At 36.6% G+C, this 16839-nt stretch overlaps 2 protein-coding genes and 1 long non-coding RNA gene across 7 annotated transcripts in view; 1 reads left to right on the top strand and 2 right to left on the bottom strand.

Moving 5' to 3' along the window:
* LOC136026624 (uncharacterized) overlaps positions 1-5919 on the bottom strand; it is a 48636-nt gene extending 42717 nt beyond the window's left edge. For 2 of the 4 annotated variants that reach the window (XR_010617350.1, XR_010617352.1), the window contains exon 1: positions 4088-4982. This is a non-coding gene — a long non-coding RNA (uncharacterized LOC136026624). Of the gene's footprint in view, positions 1-4087; positions 4990-5420 lie in introns of those variants that run through there. The other 2 variants (XR_010617351.1, XR_010617353.1) reach the window with 2 other exon arrangements.
* The window catches only part of LOC136026623 (GTP-binding protein 1-like), a 203890-nt gene that overhangs the window by 34267 nt on the left and 152784 nt on the right, over positions 1-16839 (top strand). The window lies entirely within an intron of this gene.
* Positions 13311-16839, bottom strand: part of LOC136026621 (integrator complex subunit 11-like) — a 144163-nt gene continuing 140634 nt past the window's right edge. For both annotated transcript variants that reach the window (XM_065703348.1, XM_065703347.1), the window contains one exon: positions 13311-13694. In XM_065703348.1, coding sequence (XP_065559420.1) covers positions 13683-13694 — 12 coding nt within the window. In that variant the 3' untranslated portion in view covers positions 13311-13682. The remainder of the gene's footprint in view (positions 13695-16839) is intronic.

Below are 16839 nucleotides of genomic sequence, written 5' to 3' on the forward strand. Positions count from 1 at the left end.
TTCTTTTAACTTTTTGCATTTTAAATAATTTTTCTATTGTTAATTCCTTTCACACACAAAAATACAATATTATGCTAAAAACATGAATCAAATTTCATACGATAAAAATATAAAATACTGCTGTCATAATTTACAAATATGTACCGTGAAGATAGTTTATATAATATTCTTGGCTTTTAGTAATCTAAGCTTTTACCCTCCCTTCACCCTCCTTGTCAAGGTCACTACAATGATTCCTGTAGTTTAGTGAATAATTAAATTTTGAATAATTTTAATTATAATTAATTATAATTTTGAATAATTTTACTATTTTTAGTCACAAGTATCACAATAACTATCAAACATAAATAAAATAGAATAGAATAGGTTTTATTTGCACAATCCCTCGTAGTCATAAAACTAAATGGCGCTTGTTCTTACAAAAAAAGGATTAAATCAAACGACAAAAAAAAATCAGAAGATTGAAGAGATTGAATTTGTAAAGTGGATAATGCTATTTTATATTCGGTAAAAACATCGCACAATATTACTTTGACTGCTCTTTTTTGTGTTAACTCAAGCTGGTCACTTAGGTAAATAGTGTTATAGTAAATAGTTTTTTTTTAAGAATTAACGACGCTTCTTGACTACTAAGGTCCCTGCGTCGGCCGTGCAGTTCTTTCCTGCAGCGTGATTCGATCTCTGGGTTACGTATTACCAAGCTAAGGTCAAATCCACTGCGCCACCACAGGACTATAGTAAATAGTAAATACTGCTATATGTAAAGTTGAATCAGTAAAAAACTTTAGCGCAAAGAGCGGGGTATTGATGAGGAGCAGCCTCTTTCATATACGAAATAATTTCTGTTTGTTTTTAGTTTTCATGTCACTCCTTACTTTTAGTTTAAAAAAAACTTTTTTGTATCTAATTTCTGAAAGTTATTGAAATAATGCATGTTTTGATTTTGGCTCCCCGCAGATGAACAATTAAAATGAAATTTGCTTATTTATTTTTTGGCTAAATGTCTTTCTCACAGTTTTGATCGACTGATTTTGAGAACAAAAGGAGTGGGGGAGGAGGCCTAATTGCCCCTCAATTTTTTGGTTACTTAAAAAGACAGCTAGAACTTATATTTTTTACGAACGTTTTTATTAGTAAAAGATATATGTAACTTACGAATTATTCTAGGTATGTAAATTACAATGATACATATGCAACGACAAAGAAAGAAAGAGCTTAGTCCAAGCTACCTACGTCAAAAGGGCGAATGATTGCCTTAACTCACATAGAAATGTATTCACTTTAGCACCAATGTTTCCTGTATCCAGTGATTTGAAATAGGGAGGGTGTAGCTAGATGTTAAAATTCAATTCTAAAAGTATAAAAACAAGCACCTGTTAAATTGTTTGTTTAGATTTTTGGTATATCACAATACAAGCAAAGCCAAATACTGTGTTTACTGATCTTTAAATGATTGTTTTTTTTCTTCCTTGTGAAATAAATCGTTACTGCGTCTCAATTTTACTGCCGAAATATCTGTTTGTAGGGTTAGGTCAGCAGGTCGCTATCTCTAGTACCCATTTTAAATCAATAAATAAAACAAATGACATTATAGTATCTCCCTACATATAAAAAAAAATGTAGTCATCAATACTTTCTAGCAAAGATTAATGTTTTTAATTACCTGGCTCTTGAGAGGATAGAGTGCGGGGTAACACACCAACGGAACACACACAAAATTACCATTATTCTTATGACTACAAATAACTGATTCTCGAAGGTAGGGGTGTGGGCGTGGGGTAACCAAACCCATGAGGATTTTTACCCTATTTTCTTCTACGTATACTAATGACTTATGCTTTCTCAGTAGAGCAGCTTGAGGCCATGATTAAGTGAACTGATGGAACTCAAAAATCCCATTTTAAAATTGAAAATTTATATTTAAAAAGTACTCAAGTATTCGTTTTTGGAAGATACCTCTTTTAATATCAGGCCGTAGCTTCTTGAAGATGCTACAAAATGTTTGCTAGGACTATGCTCTATTTCCTCTATTTTCTTAGAAATCTCAGACAATGTCTAGCTCTATCTCACAAATGTACTCTATGAAGAATATTGCTTTTAGAACAATATTGGTACTATCAAAAGCAGAAGACAATAACCTGTAAGATGACTGCAACTATTTTTCGATGTATTTTCCTGTTTTCCAACAGTCCCAAAGAATATTTTCAGCTACCTGAAATTTTTACAAATTTTTTGCCTGAAAGAATCGTTTGAGATACCCCAAGAGACCAAATTGACAAACTGGTATAATTAACCTGCTATTTTCGCCAATGGATAAGTGCTATTTGAAGGGCTTTTGACAATCGAAGGTCTATAGAGAATTGAAAGACAGAAGTCCACCTGAACTTCAATTTTGAAGCTCAGGTTTTCAAGTTCACTTTATCACGGCCTTAAGGCCATAAAAAGCAATGACCAAGTGGATGCCTCGCATACATGAATTTATGGTCTAATTACTTTATTTATTTTGTGAGCACCTTACCTGTCCTTTGGCAAACCAGTTCTTGGATATCTTTGAGTGTCAAGTGTAGAGAAATGAGCAAGCTGCTGTCACAAATTTGCATCCATTTACATCCGTTACTCTGGTAAGGAAGAACAGAATACAGTTTTACTATAAGTCTACGGAAGCTGATAAGTGATATGACGATTCACTTCAATTGTTTGCAAAGTCACCGCAACCAATAGATCAACGAAATACCTCAGACATTGAAATTAATAGTTCAAGGACTATTAAAGCGAAGTTTAACTTTCCCCCAGAAGTGATTTTCTTCTTATGAAAACAAAATTAATGACTTGGGATCGACAAGATAATGACATGCGATTTCCCGTGGACTTGCGATCATCCGAAAATTAATGCGTTTATTTCCTTTCCCAATCCTCCGTCTTTTATAATTCTCTCTGATTTACCCTTATATATGTTACTGTTCGTCTCTGTGGATGTCCACATTTTTCTCGGTACTTGTTCCTATTCACTATCTTCATTAGAAACCGGCAAGAATTCTCCAGTCGGCTATACACATTCCTCTTGACCTCCTTTAGATTATAGATATTATGTTTTATCTCTGTCTTCGTTGGCATATCAATACTTCTGGGGAGATCTCCCATGTTGTTTTTCGGGACTACTCAAACTAGTAAGGGAAGAAAATTTGTATATGGTTCGTAACTGGGAGAACGTAATGATTCCAGCTAGTCCCTCGGTTTGCTCAGACTTTGGCCTGGCTGTGACTCTGGGGCGTGCTTGGAACTTGGTTCCCGCTGAGACCCGGCATTCACAAACACTTGGCTCCTTTAAGAGATAAATGAAAATTTTCTTATTAAAGGCTTCTAATTAAATGCTTCTTGTGTTTTTTTTTTCTTTTTTGGGTTGTTGTTTTGTTGGTGTTGTATCCTCGATGACGCAGAGAATTTTAATAGTTTATAGTCGAATGATATGAGGGTCACTGTTGCGTGGGGACTGCCGGCGAGTTAATTTCTTTTCCTTATAGATTTATATTTAACTCTATATTGTTGGTTAGTATGTTTATGGAAAGTTTTATCATTCTTTATTTATTATATGCCGTCTCCCATATAACGGGCCATTGGGCCCTTTGGGATATTGTTTTTGTTATATGTTATTTTATGAAAATAAATAGAACTTGAACTTGATATGGGATTCACCTCTTTACTATTCCATAATAAATCTAAAAACTTTTATTTGTTTTTATTGTTCAGTCAAGTTCTCTGGGAAGTAAAAACGCTGCTTGAATCTCTAAATACAAAAAAAAAATAATAACTGTAAAGCAAAACTTTTCAAGAAGTTATACAAGGAGCTTCAGGGCTTCAAATCAATCATTGAAAATTATAAACCGGAGTTGGATATGGTTCACGTTTATTTGCTCCAGATCCTAAGTTAGTCTCTAAACTCTGAAGCCTTACTTTGGACGCCTCAAAACTCCTTTGGAACTAAATCAGTACCTATTCTGACTCATACTCTTTTCTCTGTGTACAAATATTTTTGTATGCCAAACTTAAATCATCCACCTTGGCTTTTCGAAAGGAAGAAACAACTTACAATAGTCCACTCCAGCAATCAGAGCAGACACGCTCTCCGGATACTGGATCACATCTGCTATTTTGCTGGCATTGGCACGTTTGATTACATTCAAGTCCATAGGTGCCAAGAGGGTAAGGATATTCGTACCGTTCTCCGGTCCATCCACGAGAATATCCGCAAGCTCCAGAAAAGGGATAACAACTTGCATTATTCATACAAGGACATTTGTCTTTGCATCCAGGGCTTCATTTTCCATCAGGGCATGCTACAATAAAAAATAAAATAAATAAAAAATCCTTAAAAATGGCGAAATCTCCAAGATTTAGAGAAAAATAACATCAATCTTAACTAAAATAAGAGAACAATTCTAAAAATACATTAAAAAATAACAGTGCCCTAATAGAGAGTCTACAATTTACATTTAGCAGAGAGCTTTAGGAATTTGAACGTCTATGATTACATTTTGACAAATTCCTATTTTCAGTAAACTCCTGAAGGTATTCGCCAACCATCAATGACCATTTTGTATTAAGGCCACAATTTCATATTCTGTACTTGGATATACGTTTTAGGAGCTCCAATAAAGCTAAAAGATGTTCAGATAGAATTTGGAAACAGCAAGGATTGGGCATTCATTTGATTTCTACATTTCAATCCATCAAAAATTATTTTTCCATTTATTCGCACCATTTAAACCCCTCAACCCCTTAAATATGATGACGACCCACCCTAGCGGATAGACGTAAAAGAAGGAAAAGGGGGAGAAAAAAGAAGAAAAAGTGCAATGTTGTCGCCCCTCAAAAGGCTACTGTGTAAATTGGTTTTTGCTAAAAACAAAACAAACAGATGAAACGGAAAGATTAATTTTGCCTATTAATAATGCATTTAAAAAGAATAGACTTAAAAGAAGGAAACCATTTACAACAGATTACAAGACACTTTGCCTAATAGAATTAATACAATTATTATAAACATACAATATCCAAAAAAGGATGCGAACAGAAACAACATTCATTGTTTATCTACATGTGAGAGTGGGAGGGACCTGACGATTTATAATTTACCCAACCCGTCTCCCTCTCCTCCCGTATCTATTATAACCATCCGGTTCTAATTGTTGCATTCTAAAATGCTTTTTTCTGAGAACCAATAAAACTTTAACATTAAAGGAGGATACTAGGGCTGGTTATCCCCCTCGCCTTCAAATTCATTTTATACATATTTCAAACGGGCCCAAAAAAAGTTGTATTATTATTTTGTAATGTGAATAACTTAGTGAACAAGTGTGTTTTGCTTTGTATTTTACTCTCAAAACTGTTCTGACCAAAGAGAAATAAGATATTAAAATTACCTTTTTTCTTCAAATGCTTCATAGATTAAACCGCTAGTTCACTTGTATTTGCCTTAAAAAAAAATTCGTTTCAACAATTTTAAAAAAGACAGTCCAAAGGATTTCCAAACTCTAACTGGTTATAAGAGCAGAGATCAGGAAGCAATAAACATTTAAGCATTTTCGGTAATTTACTTTCATTTAAATTTCTAATTTAACTCGTCACTTTAATTTGATAGAATATTGCATTTAATAGCTTATTCGGAAAAATAATGAAAATTAAATTCCTTATGACTGTTTCTCCGAAAAAAAAAATCATAAAAGAGAAATAGCACAATACAAGCACATTCTTTGCTTACGGTTGTTTCTCTTGAACAATAAAATAGATGGTAAAAAAAGATCTTCTCACCACGAAAGCCTTAGCGAATAATATCCTTTTAGAGATCACAAAAGTAAGGTTTCTTTTTCTCTTTGCCAAATATAATGATTACTTTTTTATGATTTTCCTGCACTTCCCGGTTATTTCCCTGTAGGTCAGAGCAGTTTCGACCAATATATTTTCTATCGTTTGCAGAATACAAAATCAAGATCTTTTTACAGACTTGTAAAAGGATCAAATTCTTATCTTGTTTGGTCCTTAATTTTTGATGAATAAGTCAATTCGGCTTAATAAACAAGCTCAACTTAATGGAAGTATATTTTAAATGAAAACTAGGTCGCTCGCATGGATCCCTTTTAAGAGGAGGGGGGCAAAACTTTCAAAAAGCTGTTAAAATCGGTCGATTATAGGGAAAATATGGCAAATAGCACGACGAATCAGGGACGGATAAAGGGTCAATGGGCCCAAACAGGCCCTGCAGTTGAAAGGCCCCGATGTTACCGTCAAACTGAACCAAAACTTTATTTTTGTATTATTATTAAATTTACGGCAATTTTTTACAATAAGGGATTTTTAACTTCACTTAGAAATGAGTAAAGGATAAACTCTACTTTGTTTAGCAATTAGAAAACTTTCAAAATTTAAGAGGCAAGTCCGATACCGTTTCTTTATCGCAATCCCAAGTGCAAAAAACCAAATGATAAACTCAGCTGAAATCACGAACAGAAATGGGTAGAAACAATAGATTTTTGCCCCCAAGCAAGAGTTCTATGAAGCTTTCCTAAATACAGAGTTATATTCATCAGTCCGGCTTAAGGTCCACAAATCCTTAAAAACACAGAGGTTAGACCCTTACCACTATCTAGGAATAAGCTGAAATCGGAACGCTAAAAAAAAGTGTTGCTCTCACAACACGATTACAGTCAATACAAGAATGAACCTTAGGCATACATAAACATGATCCACTCTAGTTTGGTAACTTGATGGGTTGCTGCCATCTCTGGTTGGTTTGCCAAGAAAAAAGATGCGGCTTCAATTAGATTAAACCTTTTAGTTGTCAACCAGGCATGTTCCCAAGAAATTTTTAGAGGGTCATTATAAAAAAGAAAATTGTTCGTTTATTTTAATAATAAGCTCGATGAATTCGGGAATTCATTGGGGGCCCAGGGCCACCCCCTTTCTACGTAAGCGAGTCCAAAACCTCTTATCAAAAAGATTGAATTACCCATTCGGCTTATCTTTCTGGGAAGATGAAAATATGTTTGCACCGAGCTTGAATTAAAGCCCCACATTGATACAGTCACAAGTAATTTTCGGTTTGGTAGTCAAAATGTAATTTAAATTCCCCGGGTCAAGGTTTAAGGGTATAACAAATTCTCAACAAATAATCGTCTAAATGCCAAGGCAAGATTGAGCCAGCTCTAGTAACCATGACATCAGAACCAGCTTTACATTGCTAGATCATTCAGCAACACCAGAACCTTGAGTTCTATAGGCGATTAAATAAAAAGCATTTTTTTTTTAACTGAAAGCAAGAAGCAAAATTAAGACTTAATACGAACAGAAATTTTTATGTAACACGGGGTTTGCCTCATGCTCAATACCTCACTCTTTACAGAAAAGGTTTTTCTGAACTCATAAAGCTTATTGATCAAATAGTTAAGCTGAGTGGTTGGCGCACTGGTGTTGGAGTTCTTTGTCCAAGGGGCACGGGTTCAATCCCAGTTGAGACCAGTTATTTAGTTTGGGACGGGGGTCAGTGGTTGACCCACTTTCTGGTTGTTTTCATCCATGTCTTGTCTTTATTTTTACCGAGGATACCTTGTTATGTTTGTAAAAAGTCGGTTGATTAGTAAGCAGACATTTATTCAATACTTGTAGAACCCAGGTCAACTGGAATAGAAAAGCTAAGTTAGAATGTTACATCCTTCCTCTTTTCCAAACTAGTGAGCTGATACAAAAGCCATACTATATATTTCCTATAATTAACACTATTCCATAACCAATCCATCTCACTTTAATCGGGCATGCATCACCATACCAATTCTTTCGATTAGTGGTCATCACTCTTAGAATTCGAGAAGGCGCTTGGCTCACTTCTCTAACACTCTTCGTACATACTTCATAATACGATAAGGCACTTGGATCAAATCTCTAATTCACCTATACAACTCTCACTCTACGGTTTCTTTACATTTACAGGTTAAGTTTCTTTAAAGGCTTTACGCATGGACCTGAACAGGTTGAATACGGAGCACCCTGCAGATCCGCGTGGGTCGTGCGACTTGTGCTTGGTACAGGTATTGGCGAATGGAATGCTGGACTAACATCATGGGAAGTCGGCCGTGAGTTTAAATCAGGCGTTTTAGCTGAAGGGGTGAGAGCAGCAAACACAGTTATGTGTGACGAGGAAAGATCTTCGGTATGTGGTTTTCCCATCGATTCACCCTGTGGGGTTTCCAGGGCTTCAGCAGCATCAGGTGACCTGTTTGAATGGCAGAGCACCTTTATGTGACGCCTGTTTCACCGATAGGTTCCTCCTTCGTTTGTCTCGATTATGTATGATCTGGGATGCTTGTTCGCTCTCACGATTGTGCCTGACTGCCATGTCCTTACCCTGGATTTGGACTTGAATTGGTTGGCCGACTTGCAGGGGTTTTAGTTCTTATGACTGTCTGTCGTGGTATTTTCTTTGGCGTGATTGTTGCTTTTCTCGGTTCTGCACGAACTCGCCATGATGAACGATTTTTGGGGAGAATAGTTCTCCAGTGCAAGGAACTATGGATCTCAAGTTTCTGCTCATCAGCATCTGGGCTGGGAATGCCAGTCCATCGACCGGTGTGTTCTTGTATTCAAGCATGGCCAACTCAAAATCGGCTCCTGTGAGATCAGTCTTAGTAAGGATATCCTTGGCTGTTTGTACCTTCCTTTCCGCAAGTCCGTTTGACTGCGGAAAGTTTGGCGATGAAGTCTTGTGAACTATTTCCCAGTCTTATATGAACTTCTGAAATAGAGCTGATGTGAATTGCGGACCATTATCGGAGACGAGCACGCTAGGGATTCCGTACCGTGCAAATTATTTTTTGAAACGTGATACGATTTGATGGGCGTTTGAATTGCTACCGGCTCTATCAACCTCGAAAAACCGGCTGTAATAGTCGACGGTGATGATGTAATATTTTCCACTCTTGTAGAACAGATCACAACCGATCGTCTCCCAAGGTAGTCGAGGGATATCATGAGGTAACAACGGCTACTTTTGATTCTAGTTTTGATATTTGGTACACGCATAGCAGTGTCTGACATGTTCTTCAACATCCTTTGTCATACCTGGCCAGAACACAATAGAGCGAGCTCATTGCTTAGTCTTTTCAATTCCCAGGTGTGATGAATGGATGCAGTCTAGGATGTTCTTGCGGGAATTTTTTGGAATGACCAAACGATCACCTTTCAATATGATCTGATCTATGACTGTTAACTCGTGTCTGACGTTCCAAAATGGGAGTATGTTTGTGGGGACGGACCTTTAAGATTCGGGCCAGCCACTTTGGATAGTCTTAGTGAGCTCAACCAATTGATGATCAGCTGCTGTCTCTTCTTTTAGCTTTTTAAGCCTGTCCGGGCTTATTGGGAGAAGCGTCATCACAGAGTGCACGTACGATTCGATCTCCATTTGCGTTTCTGTATCCTCTTCAGGGAGATATAAGCGGGATAGGGCGTCGGCAGCAGGAATTTCTTTACCAGGGCGAAATATCACTATAAAATTATATGGCTGGATTTTCAGTAACATCCGCTGCAGCCTAGGTGACGACTTCGAAATTGGGCGGTTTAGGACGACTTGCAGAGGTTTATGGTCGGACACAAAGATGAATTTCTTGCCATACAGGTAATGATGATAATGCAGGCAGCCAAAGAGGATAGCGCATAATTCTTTTTCTAACTGTGAATAATTCTGCTCGGTGCGATTAAAAGATCTCGATGCAAAGGATACAGTTTGTCTATTCTGAAGAATGGTTGCCCCATGGCCGAACTTCGAAGCATCGATTTGGAGCTCGATGTTTCCTGATGTTGGATCAAGGAATGATAATGAGTCACAAATCGATTCTTTGATGTTTGTGAATGCCAAGTTGTGCTCTTCTTCCCACTTGAACTCTCGCTGATTTGCCAGTTCTTAAAGTGGCTGGTTCAGTGAGGAAGGATTACACCTTGCCAGATAGTTCATCATTCCCAAGACGGTCTGAAGTTCATCTTTAGTCGATGGGATGCGCATTTCCTTTAGTGCTCGAACCTTCCGTGTTTCTGGATGGATGCCAGCTTCCGATATTATGTGTCCAAAGTACGGGATGTTATCACTTTTGAACACGTATTTTTGAAGGTTGAGCTTCACGCATTTCTCGCAGGCTCTTATAAGCGCGCTGCGCACATAAGAATCGTGCTCTTCATCGGTTCGGCCGGATATGATGATGTCATCCACTATGACTGAAAAACCTTTGATACCTTCAAAGGCCTCCTCCATGCAGCGCTGGAATTCGTCCTGCGCCGAGATTAGGCCAAACGGCGTCCGTTTGAATTTATATCGGCCATATGGTGTGTTGAACGTTGTTAATTCGGGCGACTCCTCTTCAAGTTCAAGCGACCAATATCCATAGCGAGCGTCAAGTTTTGTGAAGTACTTAGCGCCGGTATGTTTCAAAACAGCTTCGTCAAATACATTGGATGATGGGGTCGTTTGATGGCCATATTCAAGTCGTGGGGGCCAATGCAGACCCGAAGACTCTTGTCAGGCTTTTCAATTACAACTGCAGCGTAGACCCAATCTGTGGGGTGGGAGACTTTTTCTATGACCCCAAGGCTTTCCATCTTATCGAGTTCCTTCTTAAATCTGTCTTGGAGGGATATCGCCACGCGTCTAGCTGGTACTGCTTTTGGTTCAGCTCCTTCTTTCAGCGAAATGTGGCACTTTCCTTCGAGCTGACCAATACCTTAGAAGAAGTCTTGGAATTCTTCGATAAATGGAGTTGATTTCTGGACCTTTGAGCTCTCAACTGTGAGGACCAGCTTGACTAAGTTGAATTTCCTGCTAGTATCGAAGCCAAGGGTTGGTATGGGGGCATCTTTTACCATGAAGAAGGGCTGAGTTTCACTGCTGCCGTTTGTGTATGTACATGTCAGGTTGCAGACTCGAAGCGTATGCATTCTCAGGTCGCCAAAACTAGTAAGAATCTGTAGCGTTTCACGTACTACAGGCTTTGGCTTTCATTATAACTTATAACATTATAATCATTATAACTTATTATATATTATATTATATGAAAATGCATTATGGTGCAAATATTAAACATTAGTGGAGAACACTTTCTTTTTGATTTTTTCAACTTTTATCATGACCGCATTTATGGACAAGCAGGGCTTTACCGTATGCAAGGTGCAATACATTAAAACAGATTGGAGTAATTGACAGTGTTTTCAGATCGACGCTGTTTTGAGGTACAGAATTCTCTATACTTTTTTACTGATACTGACAAATGTCCTTAGAAATGGAGACACAACCTAGGTTTCCCGGTACCCACAGGTATATCTTGTGGAGACAGATAAGTTATCTATTGCCAAGAGGTTCAGTTTCCAAAAATCAAAGACAGAGAGAACACACAAAAAAATCAGTTAGTCAGTCAAAGATCGTGCAACACCCCGGTTTCATCTTTGGAGGTAAAGCTATAAAGAATATTGATTAATCCCATCTCCTCAAAAATATATTTTCACCATCCATTCACGCGGTAGATATTCTCGAATGGGTTTGTTCCTTCTGGGCAAGAAAGCATGGTGAAATTATACCTTCTATGTACACAATGCCATTCATCTCAATTATGCTTCTCTGCAAATTTTACACAAAGCTTGTTCCCAAAAATGAATACCCGTGATCTGCAGAGCTCATAGAAAGCTGTTTATACTCCTCCAAAGGATTAATAATTTTGGCTTCTAGAGATATAAGAGAGTGTCAATGGATATTCTTCTGAGTACCCACCATTCTTACTAGCTATATACTAGCATCACCGTTACGGTAGGTAAAGAAACACCTCACAAGTGATAGTCAATTCCTATTTTTAGACAGCCTGATTGCACTAAAGTCATTACTAAGAAAATACTACTGTTGCCAACAATCTATGAAAAGGGGTTGAGCCTTATATCTCGGATCGGCAAAAAATTTGTTTTAAAGAGTATTTTCAATTACAACAGCAGAAAGAACTTGTTTCTGAAAGAGCAAGATTATGAAAAATGCTGTTGCACTTATGCTATAAATAATTAACGCTTAATGCTATGACCTCTTTTGTTCTAGAGTTACTTTCAATTTACAATCAACTCAAAACCTATTGTAACCACATTTTCACGAGTTTTAGAGACCGAAAGCGTTAAGTACAGGTCTCCCCCACAGTCAAAAGTATAACGTCTTTTCAACAATCGGCGGTTTAAAAGGCGTTTTATAGATTTTTTTTTGCTAATCTTCAACATTTTGTAAAATGTCATAAAATATATGCCATATTTCCACGACCTTGCTACATAGTTCTTTTGAAGTACGATAAAAGTTCTTCTTCAATAATTTTATTAGGTTCTTAAAAGTTTCCTCTAGGCTTCTCATACAAGCCTAGATACTCATGAAAACGCCCAAAGGTTTTTTGGGATTAGGATGCTCATCCATAGACCAGAAGCTATCGTCAACGCAAAAGTACTGTATACACTGTTATTTGATTTAAAAATTCAATGCATGAAAACAATGCATTTTTGCGAAAGAAAAGACACAATTTTAGAGATCAGAGCGGGCATAAGTCGAATCCTCTAAGCTAACAATCTTAAACCAAACAGACTAAATTGAATGAAGAAATCCAGCACAAAAAGAAACGGAAAAGGTCATTAATATAAGTTGTGCAACCCTCATTTAACTCCCCAAAACAATTAGTAGCATTGCCTCTTCAATGAATACGCAATATATTTTCAATTGAAATTATTCTTTACCCGATGGTCAATATATTTGAAAGAATGAATTATTTTAGTCATTTTATGATTATTATTACTTTGCCATTAGTAAGCATATAGATTCAGTAAACCCTGGCATTGGGGTTTTTGGACAAGCAAGATCTCCTTTCCTACTTTTATCAGGTTCACTCTATATATAAAAAAGTCCTAGCTACTTTTTTTAAGTTTAGCATTAATCCACAAATATAAAATGGCGAGCCCAAAATAGGTCTGTCGAAACTGTTTTTGAAATATAACCACAATATCACTTTTCCTTCATGGCATTCCCTTCTTAAAAGGGGATGCATAAAGTTGAAAGTATACAATAGTTGTTTGTGTATAGTAAGTGCTCTTCATAAATTGTTTTGATAAATATAGTTATGTATTTATTTTAATTTTCTCTATCTTGTACTCCGTCCCTATGAACTATCCCTAGCTCTAAGAACAACAAGCAGTTTGCAAGAATACAAAGAAACAATATTTTATTGATTAGTTTTATATTAAAATATAAAATAAAAAAATGTTGTTGTATGTTGAGTCAGGAAGAGGTTCTTTGGCAGGAGCAGAGGCCACATGATTGCACAGCTTCAATGAGCAGTAAATTCGTAAGGTGAAGGATGAGCAAAAAATTAAGGCAAAATTGGTTAAAAATTTTTGAGGGTTCTATTTTTTTAGTAAAATATAAAAAGGGGAGCAAAAAAAATGTACGCAAACTTTACTGAGATTCTATTTAACTTGAGGTTTAGAACCCTTGTTTTTTTTTATTTAAACTTTAAAATTATAAGAAACCAGTTCTGCTGCACTGTCTTTTTATGTAAAAATAAGCGTCTATACACAAAAAAACGAATGCAACAGAGAACAGGCTTATACAGAGAGTTCCGAAATTTACTGCCCAGCTACTTCATTATCTAGAAAAGAAAAGAAAAGTCAATCATTTGCAGATAATAGACAATATGTTTTTCGAAACTAAAAAATTTATAGAAGGATAAATTTTGAAGACTGGCTAAATACATTACAAGAGCGAAAACCTCAAGATGGTTGCGATGTTTGGTCAAGACCTTTTTTCTTCACATGTAATTATGGTTGCTATTGACAAATCCTTTTAGACTTGAACCTTTTAGACTCCTGGAACATTTTGTGATATAGGAACAGCACAGATACAAATGTGTTCCTTAAAACTGAATTAGTCAATACAAGATAAATGCGAAATGTGAAAATAAGCACTACCTAAGGAGGGGCGGGGGTAGCATGGATTAGTTTTTGGCAGAAAAGAAATTTTCTGGGCAAAAACTTTCATGGGTAGATAAGGTGTGATTTAAAAAATTTACATTTTCTAAGAGCATCACGGAGATAAAACCATCGAAAAAGTGATGAAGAACTAATATATTATACAATATATATATATATATATATATATATATATATATATATATATATATATATATATATATATATATATATATATATATATATATATATGTATATATATATATGTAGCAAAGCGTATTTTACTTATTATTAATTCTGGTACCAATTTTATTGAAATCCTTTGAAATCAAATTTAGTACTCAGGTCTTCGGGGATGGTGAGAAGGGTGCTGAACTGTATGACAGTCAGGAGGGTGTACTACGTGTAACAAGGTCGTAAGAAAGACGCATTTGCACTATCAAGAACGGCTCAGGAGCGACTAAGGCCCAGCAGCCACGGGGCAACTGTTTTGAGACTAGAATTGCTATACAAATAATAAGTTTGTTACTTCAATTCTTCAATATTGTCCTTTAAAAAGTTTAACAAAAGTAGGCGAGGAAAAATAAATAGAAAACAATGGTATCTAATTCTGCCTCTTTGTACATGAAACTTTCAGCGACTAGCCTACCGGCATTTACAATAAGTTTGGATCCTTTTGAAGTGCAAGAGCAACTGATGAGAACTATAGAATAGCCAAAAATAGTTGTGCAAAAATTCCGAACACATAGTTCAACATTCTGTTCAAATGCCATAGCAAGCGTTGAATAGCTGCTTCAAACCCATGCCTAGATTAGCTTGTTAGTGCTAGTGTTCTTTCCCTGACAATTTAAGTAATTAAAGATTTGACCCTTTTGACTTTGTTTTGTGCAGTATTCATGCCTGTGATGAACGAAAGATCGGCAATTTACGAGTTTATTCACTTCGACAGGTATCAGCGCCATCTACATTTGTGAATATCTACAGTCATATAGATGGTAATTGCGCTGTTGGTGCAGCAGACCATGAAAACGCTCATTAACATGAGACTTCATCCATTTTCACCATTATCAACATCTACCTTAATTCGTTTAGACGAACTTAGACCGCTGAGGGCTCCGCCAGGATGCGTTACTCAGTACGGACAGAAAAGAACAAGGCGGTGCGGGATAAGAGCTGGAACATGGATTAAAACTAGACAAAGGGACCACCCCAGTAAAGTGATAGAGACAATTGTCTCTGCCAGAACGCCTCAACAGAAAAGTTTCAACAGAACTATAAAAACAAAGGGGATATTACGTGTAGTTTTGGTCAATCCACACAGTCCTCACTGGATCAACAAAAAATCTAATAGGCCTGAATCGACTCAGTGGTCCTAGAATGTCGCGAAATGGCTCATTCTAACGGATATCAAAAGTTCTAGTATCCTTTTCAAGTGACCAAAAAAATTGGAGGGCACGTAGCCCCCCTCCCATACTTATTTTTTCCCTGAAGTCACCAGATGAAAATTCTGAGATAGATATTTTATTCACCACAGTTGAAAAACCCTTTAACTATGTCTTTGGGGGACGACTTACTCCCTCACAGGCCCCATGGGAGGGGTTACAAGTTACAAACTTCAACTAGTGTTTACATATAGTAATGGATATTGGGAAGTGTACAGAAGTTTTCACAGGGATTTTTCTGGTGAGGGTGAGAAGTTGAAGGGGGGTTACGCGGGAGGATCTTTCCATGGACGAATTTTTCATGGGGAAAGAGAAATTTAATGAATGGGGAGCAGGATTTTCTAAAATTATTTTAAAAAAATGAAAAAATTAATATGAAAAGTTTTTCAACTGAAAGTGAGGAGCAGCATTAAAACTTAAAACAAACAGAAATTATTACGCATATGAGGGGCTCACCTCCTTGTAGCTATTGCAAAAAATTATGGAGAAGGACAAACAAAAGATTTCACGACATGCTTGGAGCCAATTTCTTTAGCTCTACTTACATCATCATACGTACAAAGTGATATTTTATTTTGTTTATGCTTTTTTTTCTTTGTTGTGCTTCATCATTTTCATTAAGTGTAAAGAAAGGTTTTAAATAAATAATAATAACAGCATATTAAAGTGAATGTAGACAAAGAGAAAACAGGATGGAAACATTTGGCAGAAATTAAAGCAACCAAAAGAAGAAAATTAAAATATATAAATTGGCAAAATACATTATTTTTTTAGACGAGAGAACTTTCTATAGAAGTTGTAGCAAAAACTTCTAAAGGGGCTCATTTGATTGGAAATTACAAGTTTTACTGCCCTGTTTTAATAGTCAAAAGTGATTGGATGGTCAAACAGCCCCCCCATGCCTATGATTTCCCTAAGCATATTCAATCCAAACGTTGAGACAGTCATTTAGCTTAGCAAAGTTGAATCATCTGGAAATTGTTTCTTTGAGGATGGCAACCCCCTCTATAGCTCTCAGAACAAGTAGGCCTATTGAAAGTTATGCCCTGGGTGCATATAGTTTTTATACAGATGGTGGTTATATAAATATTGAAGGGGTCTCATTAGCAAGGTAATCAGTAGTTTTAGTGCCCTTTCTGAGAAACAAATGGCTTGGGGCAAGTACCCCCCCCTCTCTCTTTTAATTTAGACCAGTTTTTTTTTAGACTGGAGCATAGAAAGACCTGTCACAAAAACTCCGAAAGGGGCTCATCCAATTTGCAATTGGAAATTGCAAATTCTAGCTCCAATTTTTTATAGTCAAAAAGATTGGAGAGCAACAAGACCCCCCCCCCTTGATTATCTTTCACCAAATACATCCAATCAAAATTTTGAGATAAATAGT

The sequence above is a fragment of the Artemia franciscana genome, chromosome 4 (genome assembly GCF_032884065.1).
Source record: "Artemia franciscana chromosome 4, ASM3288406v1, whole genome shotgun sequence".
Taxonomy (NCBI): Eukaryota; Metazoa; Arthropoda; class Branchiopoda; order Anostraca; family Artemiidae; genus Artemia; species Artemia franciscana.